The sequence below is a fragment of the Callorhinchus milii genome, unplaced genomic scaffold (assembly GCF_018977255.1).
Source record: "Callorhinchus milii isolate IMCB2004 unplaced genomic scaffold, IMCB_Cmil_1.0 Scaffold24, whole genome shotgun sequence".
In the NCBI taxonomy this organism is placed as follows: Eukaryota; Metazoa; Chordata; class Chondrichthyes; order Chimaeriformes; family Callorhinchidae; genus Callorhinchus; species Callorhinchus milii.
In genome coordinates this window covers 9296034-9315034 of record NW_024704765.1, presented here as the reverse complement: position 1 = coordinate 9315034, position 19001 = coordinate 9296034, and the positions used below count along the sequence as shown (strand labels likewise).

General features: G+C 50.1%; 2 protein-coding genes across 8 annotated transcripts; one reads left to right on the top strand and one right to left on the bottom strand.

Moving 5' to 3' along the window:
* Positions 1-5287: 5287 nt before the first annotated feature.
* LOC103184228 (osteocrin-like) lies at positions 5288-8456 on the bottom strand. 2 transcript variants are annotated; one of them, XR_006085720.1, is made up of 6 exons: positions 8379-8456; positions 8056-8216; positions 7418-7625; positions 7223-7325; positions 6441-6646; positions 5288-5985 (listed from the first exon to the last, which is right to left on the bottom strand). XR_006085720.1 is itself a non-coding variant. In XM_007902126.2 (6 exons), exons 3-6 carry the CDS (start codon positions 7508-7510, stop codon positions 5898-5900), a joined length of 504 nt encoding a protein of 167 aa, XP_007900317.2. In that variant the 5' UTR covers positions 7511-7625; positions 8056-8216; positions 8379-8456; the 3' UTR covers positions 5288-5897. The 2 variants fall into 2 exon arrangements, 1 of the variants encoding a protein (XP_007900317.2); XM_007902126.2 differs by having other exon boundaries at positions 7223-7339.
* A 1480-nt stretch (positions 8457-9936) lies between these two features.
* Positions 9937-18390, top strand: zbtb48 (zinc finger and BTB domain containing 48). 6 transcript variants are annotated; one of them, XM_042343539.1, is made up of 11 exons: positions 9938-10021; positions 10966-11051; positions 11649-12623; positions 13282-13393; positions 13880-13972; positions 14507-14593; positions 15100-15254; positions 16134-16270; positions 16447-16611; positions 17317-17405; positions 17809-18390. In XM_042343539.1, exons 3-11 carry the CDS (start codon positions 11656-11658, stop codon positions 18118-18120), a joined length of 2118 nt encoding a protein of 705 aa, XP_042199473.1. In that variant the 5' UTR covers positions 9938-10021; positions 10966-11051; positions 11649-11655; the 3' UTR covers positions 18121-18390. The 6 variants fall into 6 exon arrangements, with proteins under 6 accessions (XP_042199474.1, XP_042199473.1, XP_042199471.1 ...); XM_042343537.1 differs by having other exon boundaries at positions 10786-11051; XM_042343538.1 differs by lacking the exon at positions 9938-10021 and adding an exon at positions 10359-10376 and having other exon boundaries at positions 10786-11051.
* The last annotated feature ends 611 nt before the right edge of the window (positions 18391-19001 follow it).

The following is a 19001-nucleotide window of genomic DNA, read 5'->3' as shown; positions in this document are numbered from 1 at the left end:
ACACACATCGGCTGAGTGCAGGATCGAGGCTCACATGTGATGTCTCTTCCCTCAACCCTCTCCCCCGTCTCCACACTCGAACATGCTACTGACACACGCGCACGCGCACACACACACACACACACACACACACGTGAAGGATGGGATTTGTCGTCTCAGGGTGTGTAACGGGAGTTGCTGGGATCATGGCTCGAACCCCCTTGAGGCTGAGCAACGTGTCCAGCGGAGGAAATCAACTTCTCCCATTATAACCACTCCGCTTCATCCGGAATGTGCCGGAACACTGCCGCAAGGGAATCGCTCCTTCCTCCGTCCTTTCCCTTCCCTCCCACAGGATGCAATTTGGAGCGCTTGGAACGCTGCTAAAATAGCACAGAAATTCCCACAAGCAGAACAAATAAACTCCCGACCTCAGGCATGTTGTCTGACATGCAAAGTGAGTTAATGGGGGAGAGGGAAGGGAGGGGGGGGGGGGGGTTGGGGGTGGCGGGAAGAAACAGTAGACAAGACGATGAATAATAATAACTCTCGCATTTGATACAGTCAGAGATCATAGGAATGTAGGAACAGGCCTGGGCTATTCAGCCCCTCGAGCCTGTTCCGCCATTCTATTAAATCATGGCTGATCTGTACCTCAACTCCACCCCCCCCCCACCCCCCCACACACACAGCCTTAAAGTGAACAGGTGATCTATCTGGGGGATTGTCGGCCAGGACACCGGGAGAGAAAATTTGCCTCCTCTTTTCCCAACAGCATCGCCGAATCTTTAACTGAACGGGCGCAGACGGGAACTTGGTTTAACGTCTCGTCTGAAGGACGGCGCCTCTGACGATGCATCGCTCCACCCCCCCCCAGCACTGCGCTCCCTCTCTCCTCTCCTGATTGCATCAGATTCCCTTTTTTACTTATTATTATTTATTTTTACTGTGAAAGATTGAAAAGTTCTCGTGGTTTCTTGGGGCTGACACACTGCCGCCCGGTGGCTGTTTGCGTTCACTGCAGGCGAGACAGTGGGATTGAAGAGTGGTTGTTACCGTAACAAAAATCACAATACAAATAATAATAATAATAATAATAATAATCCTTGCATTTGATATAGCGCTTTTCACGTCAGGAGGACGTCCCAAAGCGCTTCACAGAACACACTGTAAAGTGAATTGACTGTATATTTGTGGGCGAACGCGGCAGCCAATTGCGCACAGCAATGTCCCACAAACAGTCGTGGGTTGAAAATGACCAATTTATTATTGTTTTTTGTTTTGGAGGGATTATTATTAGGCTCTGTGTGGAGTAAGGAAACTTGCCCAAGGTTTCGCCCTCTGCCGGGAATTGAACTCAGGTCTCTCACTTGCAAAGCGAGTGCTCTAACCACTGAGTTACAGGACTCCACAAATGACATTTGTAAGGAGCCTTTCACGTCAGGAGATGTCCCAGGTCGGGTCTGCGCCGGACCCTGAACAGAAAATACTAATTAGTTGTAAGAAAAAACACCAGCTGGGACGGGAATTGGGGTGGGGTGGGTGGGGGGGGTGTAACACGACTTTGTGAACACCCTGTATGTCACTGAAACCCACACACGCCCAGGCGCCTTGATTTCAAGGCAGAGCAAAAGGTCAATATTCCCTCCTTAAGTTTCAAACTCGATTTCCTCCAGCTTGGTTTATAGATTCTCTTCAGGGTATTTTATTGCCAGAGACAAAATAATAATAATAGTCCTTGCATTTGATATAGCGCTTTTCATGTCTTCTCGACGTCTCAAAGCGCTTCACAGAATAGACTGTAAAGTGAATTGACCGTATATTTGTGGGCGAAACGCGGCAGCCAATTGCGCACAGCAGCGTCCCCGCAAACAGTCGTGGATCGAATATATATCCCCAATATATATATATTATATATATAAAGAAGATCCCAAAGAAAACCTCCCCGAGCTCCTGAACCATGTTTATTGCTGCTGTAGTATAGACAGGAGTTGTGTTTAAAAGGGAGCCCACAGTAAACTGTAACCAGAGTGTCACCACGGTTTAACTCACTCCAGCAGAGAGTTTGTTCAGTGCCAGCAACAGCATGGGTTAGTGACGGAGTAAAGCTCCCTCTACACTGTCCATCCACACTCCCAAGTCAGTGACAGCACAGTGGGTATTAGGAAGTACAGGAACAATTGAGCCAAACCTCTTCTCCAAACCTATCGTGAGGAGCAGAGAAAGCCAGCAAGGGAGTGTGTGTGTGTATGGTGAGGAGAGAATGAAACACATGGCTTTTAATTCCACAATAACCATATTTCATGTCAAAACCTCTCGATCACGCCTGCGTCACAAAGGTGACATGCAGTAAATCTCCTCTTAAACTAGCGCCTGACAGAGAAAAGTCAATTTGATTTTTTTATGTATTAATTTGCTTCGAAACAACAACGTCTTGCAACTCATTTGCACTTCGAGTGTTTTGATCGTCAATAAATAGACAGCTGCTTTATCCTTTAACCTTGAACCTGTGAGTAAGGAGGTGATGGTGTGGTAGTGGAGGGGTGGGGTGGGAGTGTCAGCTATATAAAGGCAGTTATATAAAGGCATGGGCTGAGCGCTTGGGGTCTGCATGCTGCTCTCTGTCTCCCCTCGTTATGATCTTATGCTGTTGTTGGGTGCGTTGCTGTTCTGCCGCCCCGGTGTCCTCTGCCTTCCTGTATCCGACTCCCAATACAGCAGAGGAGGTAAGAGCGACAGTGCGAGGGGTGGGGTGGGGTTGGGAGAGAGAAGGGGAACAGCTTATCAAAATGCAAGGATTATTATTGCTATTAAGCAAGTGGTCCGAGACGCTATCCCACATGAAGGGCGGGATATAAATACAAGTTGTTGTTATTATATTAAAAAAAACTTGTATCTTTCTTTCCCTCCTCCCTTCCCAGCTTCTCCCCACCCCACCCGCATCCCCACCCTCATAACTCTCGTTCCAGTCTTCAGTAGAGGTGAGGAGACGCTGAGTAGGGATGGAATGCGGAGCTCTCACCACCTCCACGGCGTCCCTGCAATCCTGCTTGGGAACAGCCTTCTGGATCTGACGAGAACCGGAGAAGAAGCTAAACGTCACCACAAGAGCGGTAGGTTTCATAGACTCCCCCCCCCCCAACCCCATACTTTGTTCTATTATTTGAGGGTGAAGTTGGGTCAATTATTGATGTGAATGAACCTGGTTTATGTGAAGACTGCCACCTACTGGCCACCCACGGGCATTGTGCTTATACCTTAACAAGAAGAATCTTTACCCCACTTTTGTTACAATGGAATATTATTGGAATATTATTGTATTATTTGCACCTCAGACTCAATCCTTCATCTCCTGTGATAATAATATAATAATCCTTGCATTGGTACCCTGTTTTTCGAGACGTCTCAAAGCACTTCACAGAATACATTGTAAAGTGGATTGACTGTGTACTTTGTGGGAGACGATTTAATGATTATTTAATTATTTTTGGAGGGATTATTACCGCCGGAACACCACTTATTGCAGAGGTAAACAGAGACGTGTGGAGTAAGGAATAATGCCTAAGGTTTCCCAATTCCCGGTTGGAAATTGAATCCAGGTCCTCTCGCTTGCGAGGCGAGTGCTCTAACCTACGTTGTAGGAATCCACAGATGTCTGTGGTCAAAGGGCTGTTGTCTCCTCCGGCTTCCAGACTCTCACTGAGTTTGGTTCTCTGATTTTCTCTGCTTTCAGCAGGTGTGAAGTGGAAGAGTTTCTCCCCGACTGGAAATCTCATTGAGGTGAATGTACACAACAACAACAACAAGATTACATTTATATAGCGCCTTTCACATCGGGAGGATGTCCCAAGGCGCTAATTATATTTCTAATAATAATATAATTATAATACACAGGTCAAATCCACACCCCACCACCCCGACACTCCGAGACCTCTCTTCAGATCTAAATTTACACCCTCACCCCACCACAAAAAAGCCCCCACTCAAATTTATTTGACTCATTGTTTGTAAGATGTGTGGCTGTTAACCCTGCAAACCAAAGCCCTAACAAGTCCACAAGCAGCAGGAAGCTTCCTGGACATTGCTCTCAAAACAAACCGAGCGGTTTTAGCTGATTAAGCTCCAGCAAGTGCCCCTTCACACACTCTGAGATTCCCTCAAGCTTTGGCTTTTGCCAACCTGTGCCCAGTTCTCTCTGAAATTAGATAAGCAGGGTGTGCCCTTTCCAGACCTGGGGAAATTTGTGAAGATGTGATTCAGGTGAATATAAAAGGATCCCAGCCCCTACTACCCCCAGCCTCCGCTCCCCCCTCCTGCCACTACCCCCCCACCACACACACACTCACTCACTCACTCAAGCTGCTGTTGTTATTGTCGTTTGCTCTTATACCGAGCGGAGAAGATGCATTGAACAGCAGTTGACACTGATGTGATTTCCCTCTCTCTCTCTACAGATCCTGGACGGGAGGAGATCTCAGTGGTCCGAGGTCAGCTTCCCGATGGGATTGGAGGAGAGACAATATAGAAAATGCAACAATTTCTCTGAGTGTTTCTGGAAATACTGCGTTTGAGGAGCACCTGGTGCTCCTGCGCGCCCACCTCCCCCCCTCCACCCAGGGAGCGGTTACTATTTTGTGCCCTGTTGGAAGATACAGTATATGTGTTCCTGAACTGAGTAAAGGCAGCAGCATTAAAGAATAATGGCAAAGTGTTTGCTAATTTTTCTGTTTCAATCTTACCAATAAAATCCCTGTATGTTTTGCAAAACACTTTTGGTGGTTTATGTTCAAACGGAAAATTATTTCTACTCGTGCCCCTGTCAGGCCTTTCCCTTCTCCTCTCCCCATGGAATCTATTCCCCTCTCTTCCCTCCTTTCCCCCCACCTGACCCTGATGAAATTTGGTCCCTCAATCCACGACTGTTTGTGGGACACTGCTGTGTGCAATCCTCCCGAAGTGAAAGGCGCTCTATAAATGCAATCGTGTTGTTGTTGTTGTCTGCCACATTTCATCCACAAAATATAGAGTCACTCCATTTTACAGTATATTCTGTGAAGATGTCTCAACAAAATGATGAGGCACAATATCAAATGTAAGGACTATCATTATCATCACACGGATGGTATCTGTTCCAATAGCGCCACGGGATCATTAATGTTCACCGGAGTAGGTCATTCCATCTCCGGATAATCCTCTGTTTGTAATAATAAGCATTCCCCCTGACTACCCCCCGCTCTCCCTTTTGTTGATGATCTTAAGTTTATGCCCTCCAGCCACAGGCATCACCAGTGAAACAAGGCACGAGAGATGCTTTGAAAGAGACCTTTATTCCTCCAGCACCACAGCTCCTTTGAAGGGAACAGTCAAGTCCACAATCTCCCCCAAATAAAAACAATTATGCTTTTTTTAATGAAGCCACTGAAATCACCTTCATGCTGTGACTTTGAACAGGTGAACAGGTGAACAGTATGTGTAGAGGAGGGGAGAAGAGAGGGGGTATCCAACATGGAGACAGTCACCGTGGCAACCAATCTTGCCCGGTTGGCACAGAAACCGATGCAGAACACAAAGTCACGTCCCATACTCATGCGCACTCACCCCTCCCCCACCCTCCGCCAACCCTTCCCCCCAATATTTATTATCTTGCAAACACATAAACGCAGTTCCTTTCAGGCCTCTCTCTCTTGCAGTAAATAACACAACAAAACCCTGCACGCAGACAGAGAGAATGCAACAACAGACAACACACAACTGCTGGTGCACACCGACCGGGCTGTCTCCTCCTCATCCCCCAACCCCCATCCCATCCCCATCCCCCAGCTACTTGCCCGAGCGAGTTCCAGTCACAGAGAAATCTTCACAACACATCTTCGTTTCTCTTACGTCTCAAGGAGGGTCACCCCGGGCGGCACTTGGCATTAGGCGAGGCGTTGGGAGGAGAGCCGGGAACTCCCTATTCTGTCCAGAGGCGCGGAAAACCGCGGCTTGGGAATCTGCGGGAAGCTTCTGCAGAAACAAATTTGGGAAGAACATTCATCGGAATTGTAATAAGAGGCTATTTTTTCTCTGGGAGCTTTCCCACCAATTCTTTCCCCTCCACCCGTCTCTTCAACCCATCTGATCTCATCCTTCTAGCACACCCACCCTAAGCTATTCTTTAAATGAGTCCCAGTGTCCGGGTCTCAACCACCCTTCCCAGCAACGTTGATTATCCAGTTGTTGATTTGTCACTGGATAAAGAAAAACTTCCTACTGCTTGAACTGAAATTGTCCCTTTGCAACTCTAAACCTGCATCCTCTTGTTCTGCTGTACTGGCTCCATTCTAAATTACGGTTCTGGTTTACTTTATGAATGCCATGTAAAATGTTACACACTGCCCATGTGAAAGGTCCTGTTGAGGGTAAGTTCTCAGAAAGAGTGTAGGGTGGGAAAGGGTTAAGCACGGCAAAGTCACAGTTACCTCTGTTTGTTTCTGGCTTGCCACACAGACAGGTTGTCAAGAGGCAGACCAAAGTTGGGGAAACTCCTCTTCTGCTCCATTCCGATCTTCAATCCGTCTTCCATCGAGGAGTCCAATTCTTCCACGAAACCCAAGCTGTCTGACTCGACCCTTCCTGCAGGAGATATCCCACCCAGGACCTCCTCAGCAACCACTAACTCCACCAGCTGCAGAACAAGAGAATAATACTAATCCCTGTATTTAATACAGCATCAGGCCTGTTCCATGTCCCCTGCTCTGCCCACCCACCATCAGAAACATTCTGCATTCATCCTTTCTTCCCCCACCCATTGGAATTCCATCCCAGTCTCTTTGCCTCTCTCTTGCCTCCTTCAAAGCCCACCTCGAGACCTTTGTCTTCGACCGTGTCTTTATTCCCCCTCTTACCCCTACCCTCCCCGTTCTCCATCCTTCGTGATCCCAACCCCTAGCTCGAAAGCAAATCCTTCATGTCCAGCGCCTTGGGACATTCTTCCAACGTGAGTGTAACATAATTTGTTGTTGTTGTTATAACATCAAGAACTTAAACCGGCTTCACTGGGTTTGTGTAAAGTGTAATGACTGTGTGTTTTGTGGGCGAATGCACGTGGCTGGCGATTAGTGAAAGGCATTGCTCCACATCTGAATTTAAATTGGAACATGGAAGTATAAAAAAGGAAACAGAAGGAAATGAAGGAGGGAAGGAATAGGTACACGTGTGGAAATATGGAACACAGAAAGGCAGAAATCTTGCCGTGACTTACCTGTTTAAGTGCATCCAGGGGGACTGCTTTTGGGGAGCCCTGCGGAAGGAATAGAGCAGCCAGTACAGGCACGACCCAGCACTTTAGACACATTGCTGCAAAACTAAAGAGAGGCGACTGCAATCAGACTCAAACACTGACAGAATGCACTGAGACATCGGAAGAAAGGAAAGAAGGAAATAAATTTTATCTCACCTGGATCGGGGTAGTGAGGGAGTGTCTGGGTGTTGCTGGCAGGTGAGTTCGCTCTCTCCCGCTTTCTGTGCTCTGTCTCCAGTTCTCTCTCATGCAGCATGTTGTGTGCGCGCGTTATATATACTCCTTGGAAGCAGCTCTCTCTCCCCACAGTTTACGTCTTTTCCTGATGCTGTGACATCTCGGGTGGGGGAGTCGATGGGGAGGTCTGCATAATTAACACGCAATTAAATTGCAAGGCCTTGACTCTGCCAGGTGAGTCACGGAGCCTGGTTTAATAAACGATGCGGCAGCAAATTAAAACGTCCATTGCCATCTTTATGAATAATTTCCTGCAGAAACAGTCATTAATTTAAACGCTGGGATCACGCTAGCAGATGAGGAGAAGAGGCGTTTTTTCCGAGCGGTTGCTCACATCCCCTTGCTTTCCCACTCACCCCCAAATGTGTCCCCTACTCTCCAGATTCGTGTTGCAACTTCAAGTCTCTGACATTTTAGACACCCACAGGCATTTCCCCCCCTCCACCATCTGGGGATTCTTCCCCCCCACCAACCCTCCACATTCTTCATGCAAAGGGCCTAGACAGTGAGTGTTCAACGAATGCAGAAAGCATCACAGATCCTAATTCCAAGCTCACCAGAGTCCCCACAATTCTTCGGTGGAGATGTTAAACTGAGGCCTTTGAGATATCGTGACATCATATTGCAATGATTATTAGCACTTCTCGGAAGGGAAGTGGATAATTATCTTCTTCGTCTGTTTGTTGACCCACTGTCAACGGGTTGAGAGCTCTGGATACTAAATGAAGGAAATGGAAAAAGGCAACCAATTATTTTAAAGGTTAATTTTGCCCCAGTTATTACTGAAGATCAAGGTGATCAACCATTTATAATTGCTGTTTGTCAGTGACCACCCAAGCAAGACCCCCGCTCTTTAATTCATTGTAAATAGAGCACTCACCCACGCTGCACAGATTTTCCTAGGAGAGATGGGAGCTCATCCCAAATTGGGTTATGAAGAATGTGAGATCGATTCCCATATTGGGGGGGCTTTGAGCTTGCAGTCCAGGCTGACGGTCCAGTGCAGTGCCGGATGAGAAGTTAAACTATTTGCTCGTTCTGGGGATGTTGAAGATGCGTGTTTTCAGAGCGTTGTTTATTTATGCCTTGAGGTGAATGACCATGTCATGCTGCATGGCGCCATGTGCAATGTCTCTTTTAAAACAGCAGCTGCCACAGACCTGCTGCCTCGACACTGCAGAAACAAGACGAACAACTTGCAATTTATGCAGCTCTTTTCGCATAGGAATCACATTTCTATGCGCTTTACTGAGAATGGATTGGAAAACCCATTGAGAGGGTTAGAATAGTGTGACATCCCCTATTCCCAAGTACAATCCCCGCATGAGGTATTGTGTCCCTCGTCAAAGTTTCCCTGTCTTGCTTTCCAGCAACCAACTGAGCAAGGACAATACAATTCTAAATCAGATACATTCATCAAATAAGCATAGCCATTAATCAAACGCCTAATAATCGTTCCTCCAAAAAAAAACAATAATAAATTGGTCATTTTCAATCTACGACTGTTTGTGGGACATTGCTGTGCGCAATTGGCTGCCGCGTTCGCCCACAAATATACAGTCAATTCTCTTTACAGTGTGTTCTGTGAAGCGCTTTGGGACGTCCGCCGGACGTGAAAAGCACTATATCAAATGCAAGGATTATTATTATTATTATTAAACAAGCTTCTCCAGTCACTGCCCGTATCCGGAATTTGGGGATTTCAATTTTTTTAAAAATTTGAATTAATCCAGCATCCACAGCCTTTTGGGGGGGAAAGGGAGAGTTCCAGATTTCCACTGCCCTTCGCGTGAAAAAGAGGGGGCTGAGAAAGGCCCAGCGGAAGAGGTAGTTATATACAACAAATTACGCTTGTGTAGAGCCCTTCACGTCGGAAAGATGTCCCGGGGCGCTGGAGAGTCATGGGATTTTGGACCTGAGCTGGGTGTTGGGGTCAGGCGGGACGAAGTCAGGGCGGGTAGGGGTGGGGAGGGTGACCGAAGGCATGGTCAAAGAGGAAGGTCTTCAGACAAGACTTGAAGAGGGCAAGAGAGGGGGTGAGGCGGAGGGATAGAGTTCCAGAGCGTGCGGGGGGGGGGGCGGAGGTGCTGAATGCCCGACCACGAATGACGTACGGCATCTTGATCAGGAAAGGTCGTGGTCGTGTGCGAGGCAGTGGGTTCTGGGTGGAAGAGAGACAGGAGACGCAGCAGCCGGGATGGGGGAGAGAGAGAGGATACAGCAGTGGAGGCCAAGGATGCCATCGCCATGGTAACAGAAGAAGCTTTGGACCATTTCCAAGATGGCGGGCGGACAGGTCACGTGACATCCGCTCCCGCCCCCTCCCCCCCCCCCCCACCCACTCCGCCCGCCCGCCGCATAAAAACACCGCTTGGCCGCCATCTTGGATGCAGTCAGCGATCCTCTCAGGCCTCAGCTCGGCGGCGGGCGGGCGGGAGGGAGGACCAGAGCTGCGCCGCCGCGGTCTGAGGAGAGCGGCGCGCGAAGGCATCGCAGGGAGGGAGGGAGAGGAGAAGGGAGCAGGTGAGCCGCCGCGCGGCGGGGGAGGTTACCTCGGGGGACGGGAGAAGCCGAGGCCGCGGCGACGGCGGGGGGGGGCCGGAGGGGGCGAGAGCCGAGCGGCGGGAAACCTACAACTCCCAGCGGCCCCCGCGCTCCGGGCATGCGCAGAACACGCGGGGACGTGAACGGCGCATGCTCAGTGAGCTTTCCTCCTCCTCCCCGCCCCCCCCACATGGCCATCTGCAGAGGCGTCACACCGTATCCCGCAGATATGAGGCTCAGGAGCGTTTGGAGGCTCCTCAGTCATTTCCACTGCAGCTCCTGAGGAGGGGGAGGAGGGGGTGGGTGGGTGTGGGGGGCAAACGTCAGCCAACAGGTAGGAAAGCTGAAGGCTTTTGCTCTCAGGTCCAAATGCACTCATGGGGAGGAGAAGTTTGCAGGGCTCTGGGGAGTGGGACTGGGTGGTAGCTTCCCCCCCCCCCCCCCACCCCTCCTCCTCCCCACCCCCTCCTGTCTCACAGAGCCATCACAGACACGATGGGCCGAATGGCCTCCTCCGCCGCCTCCTCCTCCTCCTCCTCCTCCTCCTCTGTGCTCTGTGATTCCATGATTTTCTGAGTTGTCATCTCTCCCAGCAAACTGCCGCTGCTGAGGGAGGAAGGTCGAGGGAAGGTTGGGTTTGGTTTGGTTTGATAGGGCCATTTACATTGGCCATTTACAGCGCTATGAACATCACAACATCTCGCGCTGATGTCTTTCGCTTCCCTCTCTTTGGGTTTTTATAGGGGAGTGTGCCCTGGAATAGGCCCCTTTCGCTCTTCTCTTCTCTTTTTTTTTTTTTTGGACCTCCCATCGGGCAGGGAATAACAAGCCTCGCGTTCGATACAGCGCCTTCTCACGTCGTCGAGAAGTCCCGAAGAGCTTCGCAGGATGTTACTGTGAAGTGGATTGACTGTGTGTTTCAGAGGTGAAGAGGAGCAGGACCGGGGAGACCTGACCAACCTGAAGACGTGAGCCGAGAGATCGGAGGCCTCGGGTGAGGCCACGCAAGGTCACTAACGACGTCCTCTCTCTGTGTGACCAGAGCTCCCTCTGCCTCCTCGTTCTTCTGGACATTTCCACAGTGTTCAATGCAGTCGACCACGTCATCCTCATCTACTGACTCTCCTCCCTCATCCACCGATGTTAACTGATAAATAGATAATAAACCTTGTGATTGATATAGCGCCTTGCACATTAGGATTATGTGTTTCAAAGCATCTCATAGAGGATGTGCTGTGAAGTGTAGTAAGAACAGTTTGCCTCCCATCATCTTGGCAGTTGCATGTGCGTGTCAAGTCCCACACTATACACTGTATCCTGAGATATAATTTCCTAACAGAAATCCATCTAATTTGTTCTTGAAAGCAACAACACTTCTTGCTTCAACCGTTTCCCTCTGGGGAGCCTGTTCTATATGATTACTACTCACTCATTGAACGAGTGTTTCGCAGATTTGTTCTGAATTCACCCGCTTTCAATCGAAGGCTGTGTCCTCTGGTTCTGCTTGTGACAGTCAATATCACTTGTCCCATTGGCACTTGTATATTTTGTGGGAGAAAATTTGACAGCATCGCTTGGACTGATGCTATACTTTTTTTTAAAACAGAGTCGACATGGAAGACTACTTTGCCCAACACAGCAAGAAGATCCTCAACGCCCTCAACAAGCAGCGGGAAGAAGGAACGTTCTGTGACGTGACACTGGACGTAGAAGGCCGGTGCCTGAGAGCACATCGCAGCATCCTGTCCTGTTGCAGCCGTTTCTTTCATGGCGTGTACAGGCAGGGAATGTCGGCCGATCTCCAGCTCCCCCAGAGCTGCACGGGCGTACTGGCACTTCTCTTTGACTTCATCTACACGGGCGACCTGCGACTGACTCGAGCCAATGTGTGTGAGGTGCTGAGCGCCGCCGAGGAGCTGTGCATACCTGATGCCGTTCAAATGTGCCGCCATTATCAGCAGAGCCTGGCGGGTAACGGTGAGGGGAGTGTCTCTCCAGGGGAGGGCGGAACGGTCAACGGGCCGTCAGCCACCAAACCTGAGGCTGGGGAAGCGGTGACTTTGAACCGACCGACATCCAAGTACCAATTGAGACACCAGAGGGCGGAGCGGTGTGGGAGGACGGGGAGAGTTCAGCTGCCGACCGAGCGGGAAAGGGAGAGGGTCAAGGCCTCTGGTGAGCGGAACCGGGACGGGGAGTGTGTGGTGACCCAAGGGGAGCTTGTCCCCGATCAGACCAATGACGCTGGGGAAGGTGGCCGGGTGGAGTGCGAGCAAAACGGCCTGGGGAGTGTGCGAGGGGGGAGCGACGGTGCCGCCCCGGAAATGGACCTTGTCAAGGAGGAGGATAAAGAAGATGAGGGAGAGATGGACGAGCGCGACGAAGTGGATGATGATTATGTTCCGATCAAACACTCGTACAAGAAGCGGAAGAGGCCTACGTTACTGAGAGCCGCAGCTCAGGGACCGGAGGGACAGAGTCTCGGAGATGCTGACCCAGCCAACGCCAAGAGCGAGCCAGTCGAATGCCCAACTTGTCACAAGACGTTTCTTAGCAAATATTACCTCAAGGTTCATAACAGGTAGGTTTATACAAGGCCTTGTACGTCACAGATTCGCAGAGCTGGCTGGGCACCTGAGGTGGGGATAATCATAATCTTTGCATTTGATATAGCCCCTTATCACATCGTTGAGACGTCTCAAATTGCTTCACAGGATATACTGTCAAAGTAAATTGACTGTATATTTTGTGGGCAAAGTGCCAGCCAATTTCACACAGCAGTGTCCAACAAACTATCGTGGATTGTGATTTACTGTGATTATTATGATTAGGTTTTTTTAAACCTAGAGCTTACCTTCCTGACAGCGGAGGAGGTTAAAGGGTGAAGTGATTGAGGGGTTTACATTAATGAAGGGAATTGATGTGGGAATTAATCTTTTGCACTGGCAGAGACGGTGGGGGGTGAAGGGGGAGTTTAGGGAGCCAGAATCCTTAAAATTAGAGCTGCGTGTGTGTATCTTTTGAGACGTCTTGAAGATGCAAATGCAAGGATTATTATTTCATATCCGAAGGACATCTCAAAGCGCTTCATGGGATGTACTGGGAAATGGAATGACCGTGTGTATATGTAGGCAAATGCGGCAGCACACTTGAGATGCAATGTACTGACTGACCCCTTCCTCCCCCGCCCCCCCCTACCCACCTCCCTCTCACGCTATCTTGTTTTGTCTTGTCTTCAGGAAACACACGGGAGAGAAACCGTTTAAATGCAGCAAATGTGGAAAGTGTTACTTCAGGAAGGAAAACCTGCTGAAACACGAGGCCAGGAACTGCCTGACTAGAGCGGACGTGGTACGTGAAGCAAAACCCCTTAACACAAAATTATAGTCGCGGGTTATTTTTAACGCCCGCTTATATGTTTTTGATATTTATTGTCACTCTGAACGCCTCCAGTCCAGACATGGCTGGGCCCCACAGTTAGCTGTCGCAGCCGGGTTCAGTCGCTCGCGGCCTCTGGCTAGCAAGGTTGTGGGTTGAAGCCCCCCTCCTCGCGATAGGGATTTTGAGCTTGCAGTCGTCCAGGATGACTGTCCAGCTAGGAGCTGGGGTTGGGGGGGGGGAAGATGAGTGCTGTGTCTTTAGTTGTCCTTGGGTAGTCCTTCTTCTCCACGACCCATTTCACACTGACCCTCTGATCGATCGCTGGCTCTTAGTCTCGGGGTGCGCGCTTTGGCTGCCGCCCTCGACCCAAGCTGCTTTCCGCCCCCGATATGACACCATTCTCACCCCCCCGCACCTCCCCATGTTGTTGTTCTGACTGTATTGTTTTTGTGACAGATTTACACCTGTCCCGAATGCAAGGAGACGTTCAAAGGAAGGATTGAACTTAGAAAACACGTGGTGTCTCACACGGGTGAGATGCCATACAAGGTGAGAGAGCGCTGGTGCAAACTGACCTTGAGCAATCTCATTGTGTCCAGCAATTTATTTTGTTTCACCCCCCCCCCCACCCCACCTTAAAAGTTGTTTAATTCCTGGGTTTGGAGCTGTCAGAGATTCAGATGACTGTGTGGAATCCGAGGCGTTTTCGTTTAAATCCAGTGCATCTGCTGCTCGCACACGTTCTTCTAAACCAGGTTCGCTCCGATGTTTGTGAATATCTGATCACATTGCATGTGCTTGATCCGAATCTCAGCAGCCAGCAGACCCGCTTGGCCTTTGGCGGATGTTGCCTGCTGCGTTCAGGACTAGCCATTTCTCATCTCCCAAACAATTTGTTTACTTGTGTTGTTTCTGGGTGGTGTGTGTGTGTCTGTCTCTGTCTCTCTCTCTCTCTGTCTGTCTGTGCGTGCCTGTGTGTGTGTCTCTTTCTCTGCGCGCGCACGTGATTCTGTGTGTGTCTCTATCTACCGATCCTCAGTCCCACCTGGTTAAGCGATTCCTGTTCTGCTTTAACCCTTCCAGTGCCTGTCATGCCCCCACCAGTTCATGCAGAAGAGAGACTTGCAGAGTCACATGATCAAATCCCACGGAGCTCCAAAACCTCATGGAGTGAGTAACTGAGAGATGGTTGGGGCGGGCGGGCGGGGAGGGGGAGAGAAGGGAAACGGTCACCAGTTTGTCCACTGTCGTTGTGAGCTGCTGTGTGAGGCGTTGTGGCCGTGCTCACCGCTCCCCAGTGCCAGGCTCCCAGTGTTGGGCGTATAGGTATGGCAGGGTGAAACCTCAACAAATTTCCTCACTCCACACGCCTCTGTTTACCTAGCGGTAAGTAGGAACCGAGTCATTGGTCAATTTGCAGATCGCTTTCCAGGGATAAGAATAATCCCTCCGCAAATAAATAAAATAAATTTCATCACTCGATCCACGACTGTTTGTGGGACGCCGCTGTGCGCAATTGGCTGCCGCATTTTCGCCCACAGAACACGTAGTCCATTTGTTTTACAGTATATTCTTGCGAAGCGTTTTGAGTTGTCTCGAAGACGTGATAAGGCACATAAGGCGCTGTGCCAAATTTTTTTAACTCTGCTGAATAAACGTCTCCCTCCTGCCCGCAGTGCCCTGCTTGCTCTAAGCGCTTTCTCTCCCGGAATGAGCTGCACCTTCACGAAGCATCTAAGCACCAAGGTGAGAGGTTATTTATGTGCGAGGAGTGCGGTCACAGGGCGTCCAGTCGTTATGGGCTGCAGATGCACATAAACTCCAAACACAGGTACAGTATGTGCACAGAAACTTTCCGCTTTATACTGAGGTGCGAGTGAGTGAGCGAGTGAGGAGATGTACGTTTCGAGCGGAGGAGGGCGGGGGGTGGGCGCGGGCGAGGATAGAGTTGATGGGTGATTTTTCTCCCCAGAGTTAATGGGGCTTCCCAGTCTGAGCCCTAAATTTATTCGCAAATCCCCCCTCCCATCCCCCCATTAAGATGAGCGCTTGGTGGGGGTGGGCGGGAGGGAATGTAAGGGGGTTGTGGGAAACGTTTGTTGCTTCGTTGTAGAACAAATCCTTTGTGGAGCGCTTTTGAGACATCCGCCAGATGTGAAAGGCGATGTATAAAATGCAAGGATTATTATTTATTCTAAATTAGGCACGGAGAGTTTTCTCTGTCTGTGTGTGGCTTCATACCAACCTCTCCGCTCAGTGGACTCTGGCTTGCCCAATGTCACTCGCTCTGCCTGCCCAACCATCGGCATCAGGCCTTCAGACTTTGTGCCCTCACCCTTTGAAATCCTATCCCACAGTTCCTTTGCCTCGCTCTCTCCCTTACCTCCTTGAAGGCCTGTCTCAAGACCCTCCTCTTCGACTACACTTTCAGTCAACCACCCTACCCTCCACCCCTCCAGATCCCAACACACAGCGCGGGTACAAATCCTTGACTGTCCAGCACCTTGGGACGTCCTCCCGAAGTGAAAGGCGCCATGTAAATGTAATCTGTTGTTGGCTTGATGGGCTGACCGCTCTCGCTGTATTGTATGATGCTTGGATTCTATATCGTGAGGAGTTAAAAGGAACACAGTGGCGGCAAGAAGGGAGAGGAGAGAGAGAGAGGATCTAAGGGATTTTTCATGTTATTGGTTTGTCTCCGTCTTCACAGGAACGAGCGACCGTACGTGTGTGAGTACTGTAACCATGCCTTCACTCAGAAAGGGAACCTGAACGTTCACCGCCGGACACACACTGGAGAGAAACCGTTCCAGTGTCACTTTTGTGGAAAAACCTTCAGGATCCAAGGTGGAGAGAGGGGCAGGCACGAGGGGAGAGGGGGGGCAGAAGTAATATTAAATACAAGGATTATTATTTACCTACTCCCTATTGCGAGCCTAGACGTGCTGTAATGTTCGGGATTGTGTTGCTAATCCGTTGTGAGCTCTTCCTCTTTTTTTCCCCCCACCCCCACCACCCTGCAGCGAGCCTGGACAAACACAACCGCACTCACACAGGGGAGCGTCCGTTTAGCTGTGAGATTTGCCAGCAGAAGTTCACTGAACGCGGCCCCCTGCACCGACACGTGGCCAGCAAACACCAGGAGGGCCGGCCTCACTACTGCAACATCTGCAACAAGACCTTTAAAGGTAACGCACTTTGCTCTTTGCTTTCCAGCGCCTCTCTCCCTCTTCCACCCCCGTCGGCCCTGCCATTGACGTTCGGGTCTCCAGCCTACCCAGCTTTTGGAACTACATTCCTTTCGTCCTCACTCCCTCCATTGCCTCCTTCAAGGCACATCTCAAGACCCTCCTCTTTGATCGTGCTTTCAATCACCCTGCTTCCCCCTCCGTACTCCACCCTCCCCAATCCCGATCCCCAGCTCGGGTCCGAGACACTGACTGTCCAGCACCTTGGGATATCCTCCCACCATACAAATGTCTCTACCTCCCACTGCCTTTGGCCATCCACGTGCACAAGACTGGGACGATGCTTGTGGCTGAACGAATTTCCTTTGAATGGGAGGGGGAGGGGGTGTGGCCAAAACAAATCTAGAACGAGTCGCCTTCCAATCTCCCCCCCCCCCCCCCCCAAAACCACCACCACCCATTGTGTGATTGATACGCTCCAAAGGTTGCTGCAGTCAGCTGTGTGAAGCTCTTCGAGACGGCTTCCCATCACGAGAGGAGGCTCTGTATCAGTGTAACCTTATTGCTGGTAACTAAAGGTAAGGCGCGAAGAAAGTGGTACCTTTTAAATCCCTGGTCGGTCCGAGTGTTGGACGGAGCAAGAGGTCCTCGTCTCACCTGTCGATTCTTGTTAGTCAAGTCAGCGACCAACTTTGTGTGTTGCAGCCATTGATCAGCTTCGAGTGCACGTGGGGCGACACAGGGGCATGAGGAAGTTCGAGTGCAGTGAGTGTGGCTATAAATTCACCCGACAGGTAAGAACTTCACTGTAGCGCTGGGGGGGCGGTGGGGGCGGGCGAGTGTGTCTTGTCTTTCGGATGAGACGTTAAACCGAGATCCTGTCCCATGTTAAAGCTCCTACAGCGTTCCTTGAACGCGGTATCCTGGCCCATAATCCCCACCATTAAAATCGGCCGGTCACTTCATGGCTGCCTGCAGGACATTGCAAATCAACCGCTGTGCCCTCTTACGAAACGCATTCGCTACACTTTTCAGTAAAAACATTTTATCTAAATTTTTTTTAAACAAAAAGCACATTTTATTAAAACTCCTTCACACCCTCCGATGTGCAGGATCCTGTATCTGTATAAATAGGTTGTTGTGACGTGAGGCTCCATATAAAAATGTCCGTTTTTCCCGTAACCCACCCTTCCGCAGGCTCACCTGAGACGTCACATGGACATCCACGGGCGGGTCGAGAACTACAACCCACGGCAGAGAAGGCTCCGCAACTTGGTGGTCTCGGGGGAGGGGACCGGGGACCAGGGGGTCCTCAGTGCGTCCGAAGCGGGGCTGCCCGCCGGGGCTTCGACTGAACCGGCCCCCCAGAGCGAGGGAGACCGAGAGCTCTCGGCTGAAAACCAGCGGGACGCTCACCCCAAAGAGACGGAGATGTTGGGGGCAGCAGTGGGGGTGGAGGAGCCGGTCAGCTTGACGGAGACCTATGTGGAGGAGAGTCCGTCGGGATAATAATAATAATCCTTGCATTTGATACAGCGCCTCATCACGTCTTTGAGACGTCTCAAAGTACTTCACGGGATACACTGGAAGTGGAGTGACTATATTTTGTGGGCGAAACTCAGCAGCTGATTTCGCACAGTAACGTCCCACAAACAGTGGTGGGATAGGCTGTGAACGAGCCTCCGTGAGTGTGCGTAGGAAAGGATGGATTTGGGCGGCAAGTGGTGGGGGGAGAGGGAGGTTTCTCTTCGAATGAATGCATGAATAAAGCGATTTTTTTTTAAAATTTAATTTAAAAAAATCACAATTCGTTTCGAACTAGCAGCTGAAGGCGGTGCCTTCGCTCGCTCCCTGGTGAGTGGGAAGAGGCAGATGACGTGAATAGGAATATTTTTTTTTCTTTGGCTCTCGCTCTGCCTGGTGTCCTCCGAGGCCCATGTGTGCAAAGCCGTGACAACGCTCGGGAACTGCTTTATCGTCTGCGTTTATAATTTAATGAGTTTCCTTTTGTTTATTATATATAAAAAAAAGTAAGGCTGGTACATTGCTTTTAAAAACAAAATACATTGTTTTTTATATATAAAAACAGTTACCCGCTGCCTCTGGGGTCTCTTTCAACTCATTTTGTTAAGGACTGACCACTCCTCCCAACAACCACTTTACCTCACTCTCATGACTCTTACTTTCAAACTCTTTCCAAAGACGCAGCTCCTTGAGCGTGTGCTCTGGTCACAGCTCCCTTCCTCCCTCCGGCACATCTCAAGACCCTCCTATCCCTGTCCTCTACCCCTCCTGATCCCAAACCCCTGCTCGGGTCGAAATCCGATTGTCCAGGGCCTTTGGACGTCCTCCGGCCCTGAAAGGCGCTATAACAAATGTAATTTTAATGT

Bases quoted from the DNA above. Each gene is read 5' to 3' on its own strand.
- LOC103184228 (XM_007902126.2), bottom strand. From the start codon at position 7,510: ATGAGAGAGAACTGGAGACAGAGCACAGAAAGCGGGAGAGAGCGAACT. The intron at 6,647-7,222 runs GTAAGTCACGGC...CTTGTTCTGCAG, and splicing joins CCCTGGATGCACTTAAACAG to CTGGTGGAGTTAGTGGTTGC. The intron at 5,986-6,440 runs GTAACTGTGACT...TTGTTTCTGCAG, and splicing joins CAAGCCAGAAACAAACAGAG to AAGCTTCCCGCAGATTCCCA.
- zbtb48 (XM_042343540.1), top strand. From the start codon at position 11,656: ATGGAAGACTACTTTGCCCAACACAGCAAGAAGATCCTCAACGCCCTC. The intron at 13,973-14,506 runs GTGAGAGAGCGC...TAACCCTTCCAG, and splicing joins CGGGTGAGATGCCATACAAG to TGCCTGTCATGCCCCCACCA. The intron at 14,594-15,099 runs GTGAGTAACTGA...TCCTGCCCGCAG, and splicing joins GAGCTCCAAAACCTCATGGA to TGCCCTGCTTGCTCTAAGCG.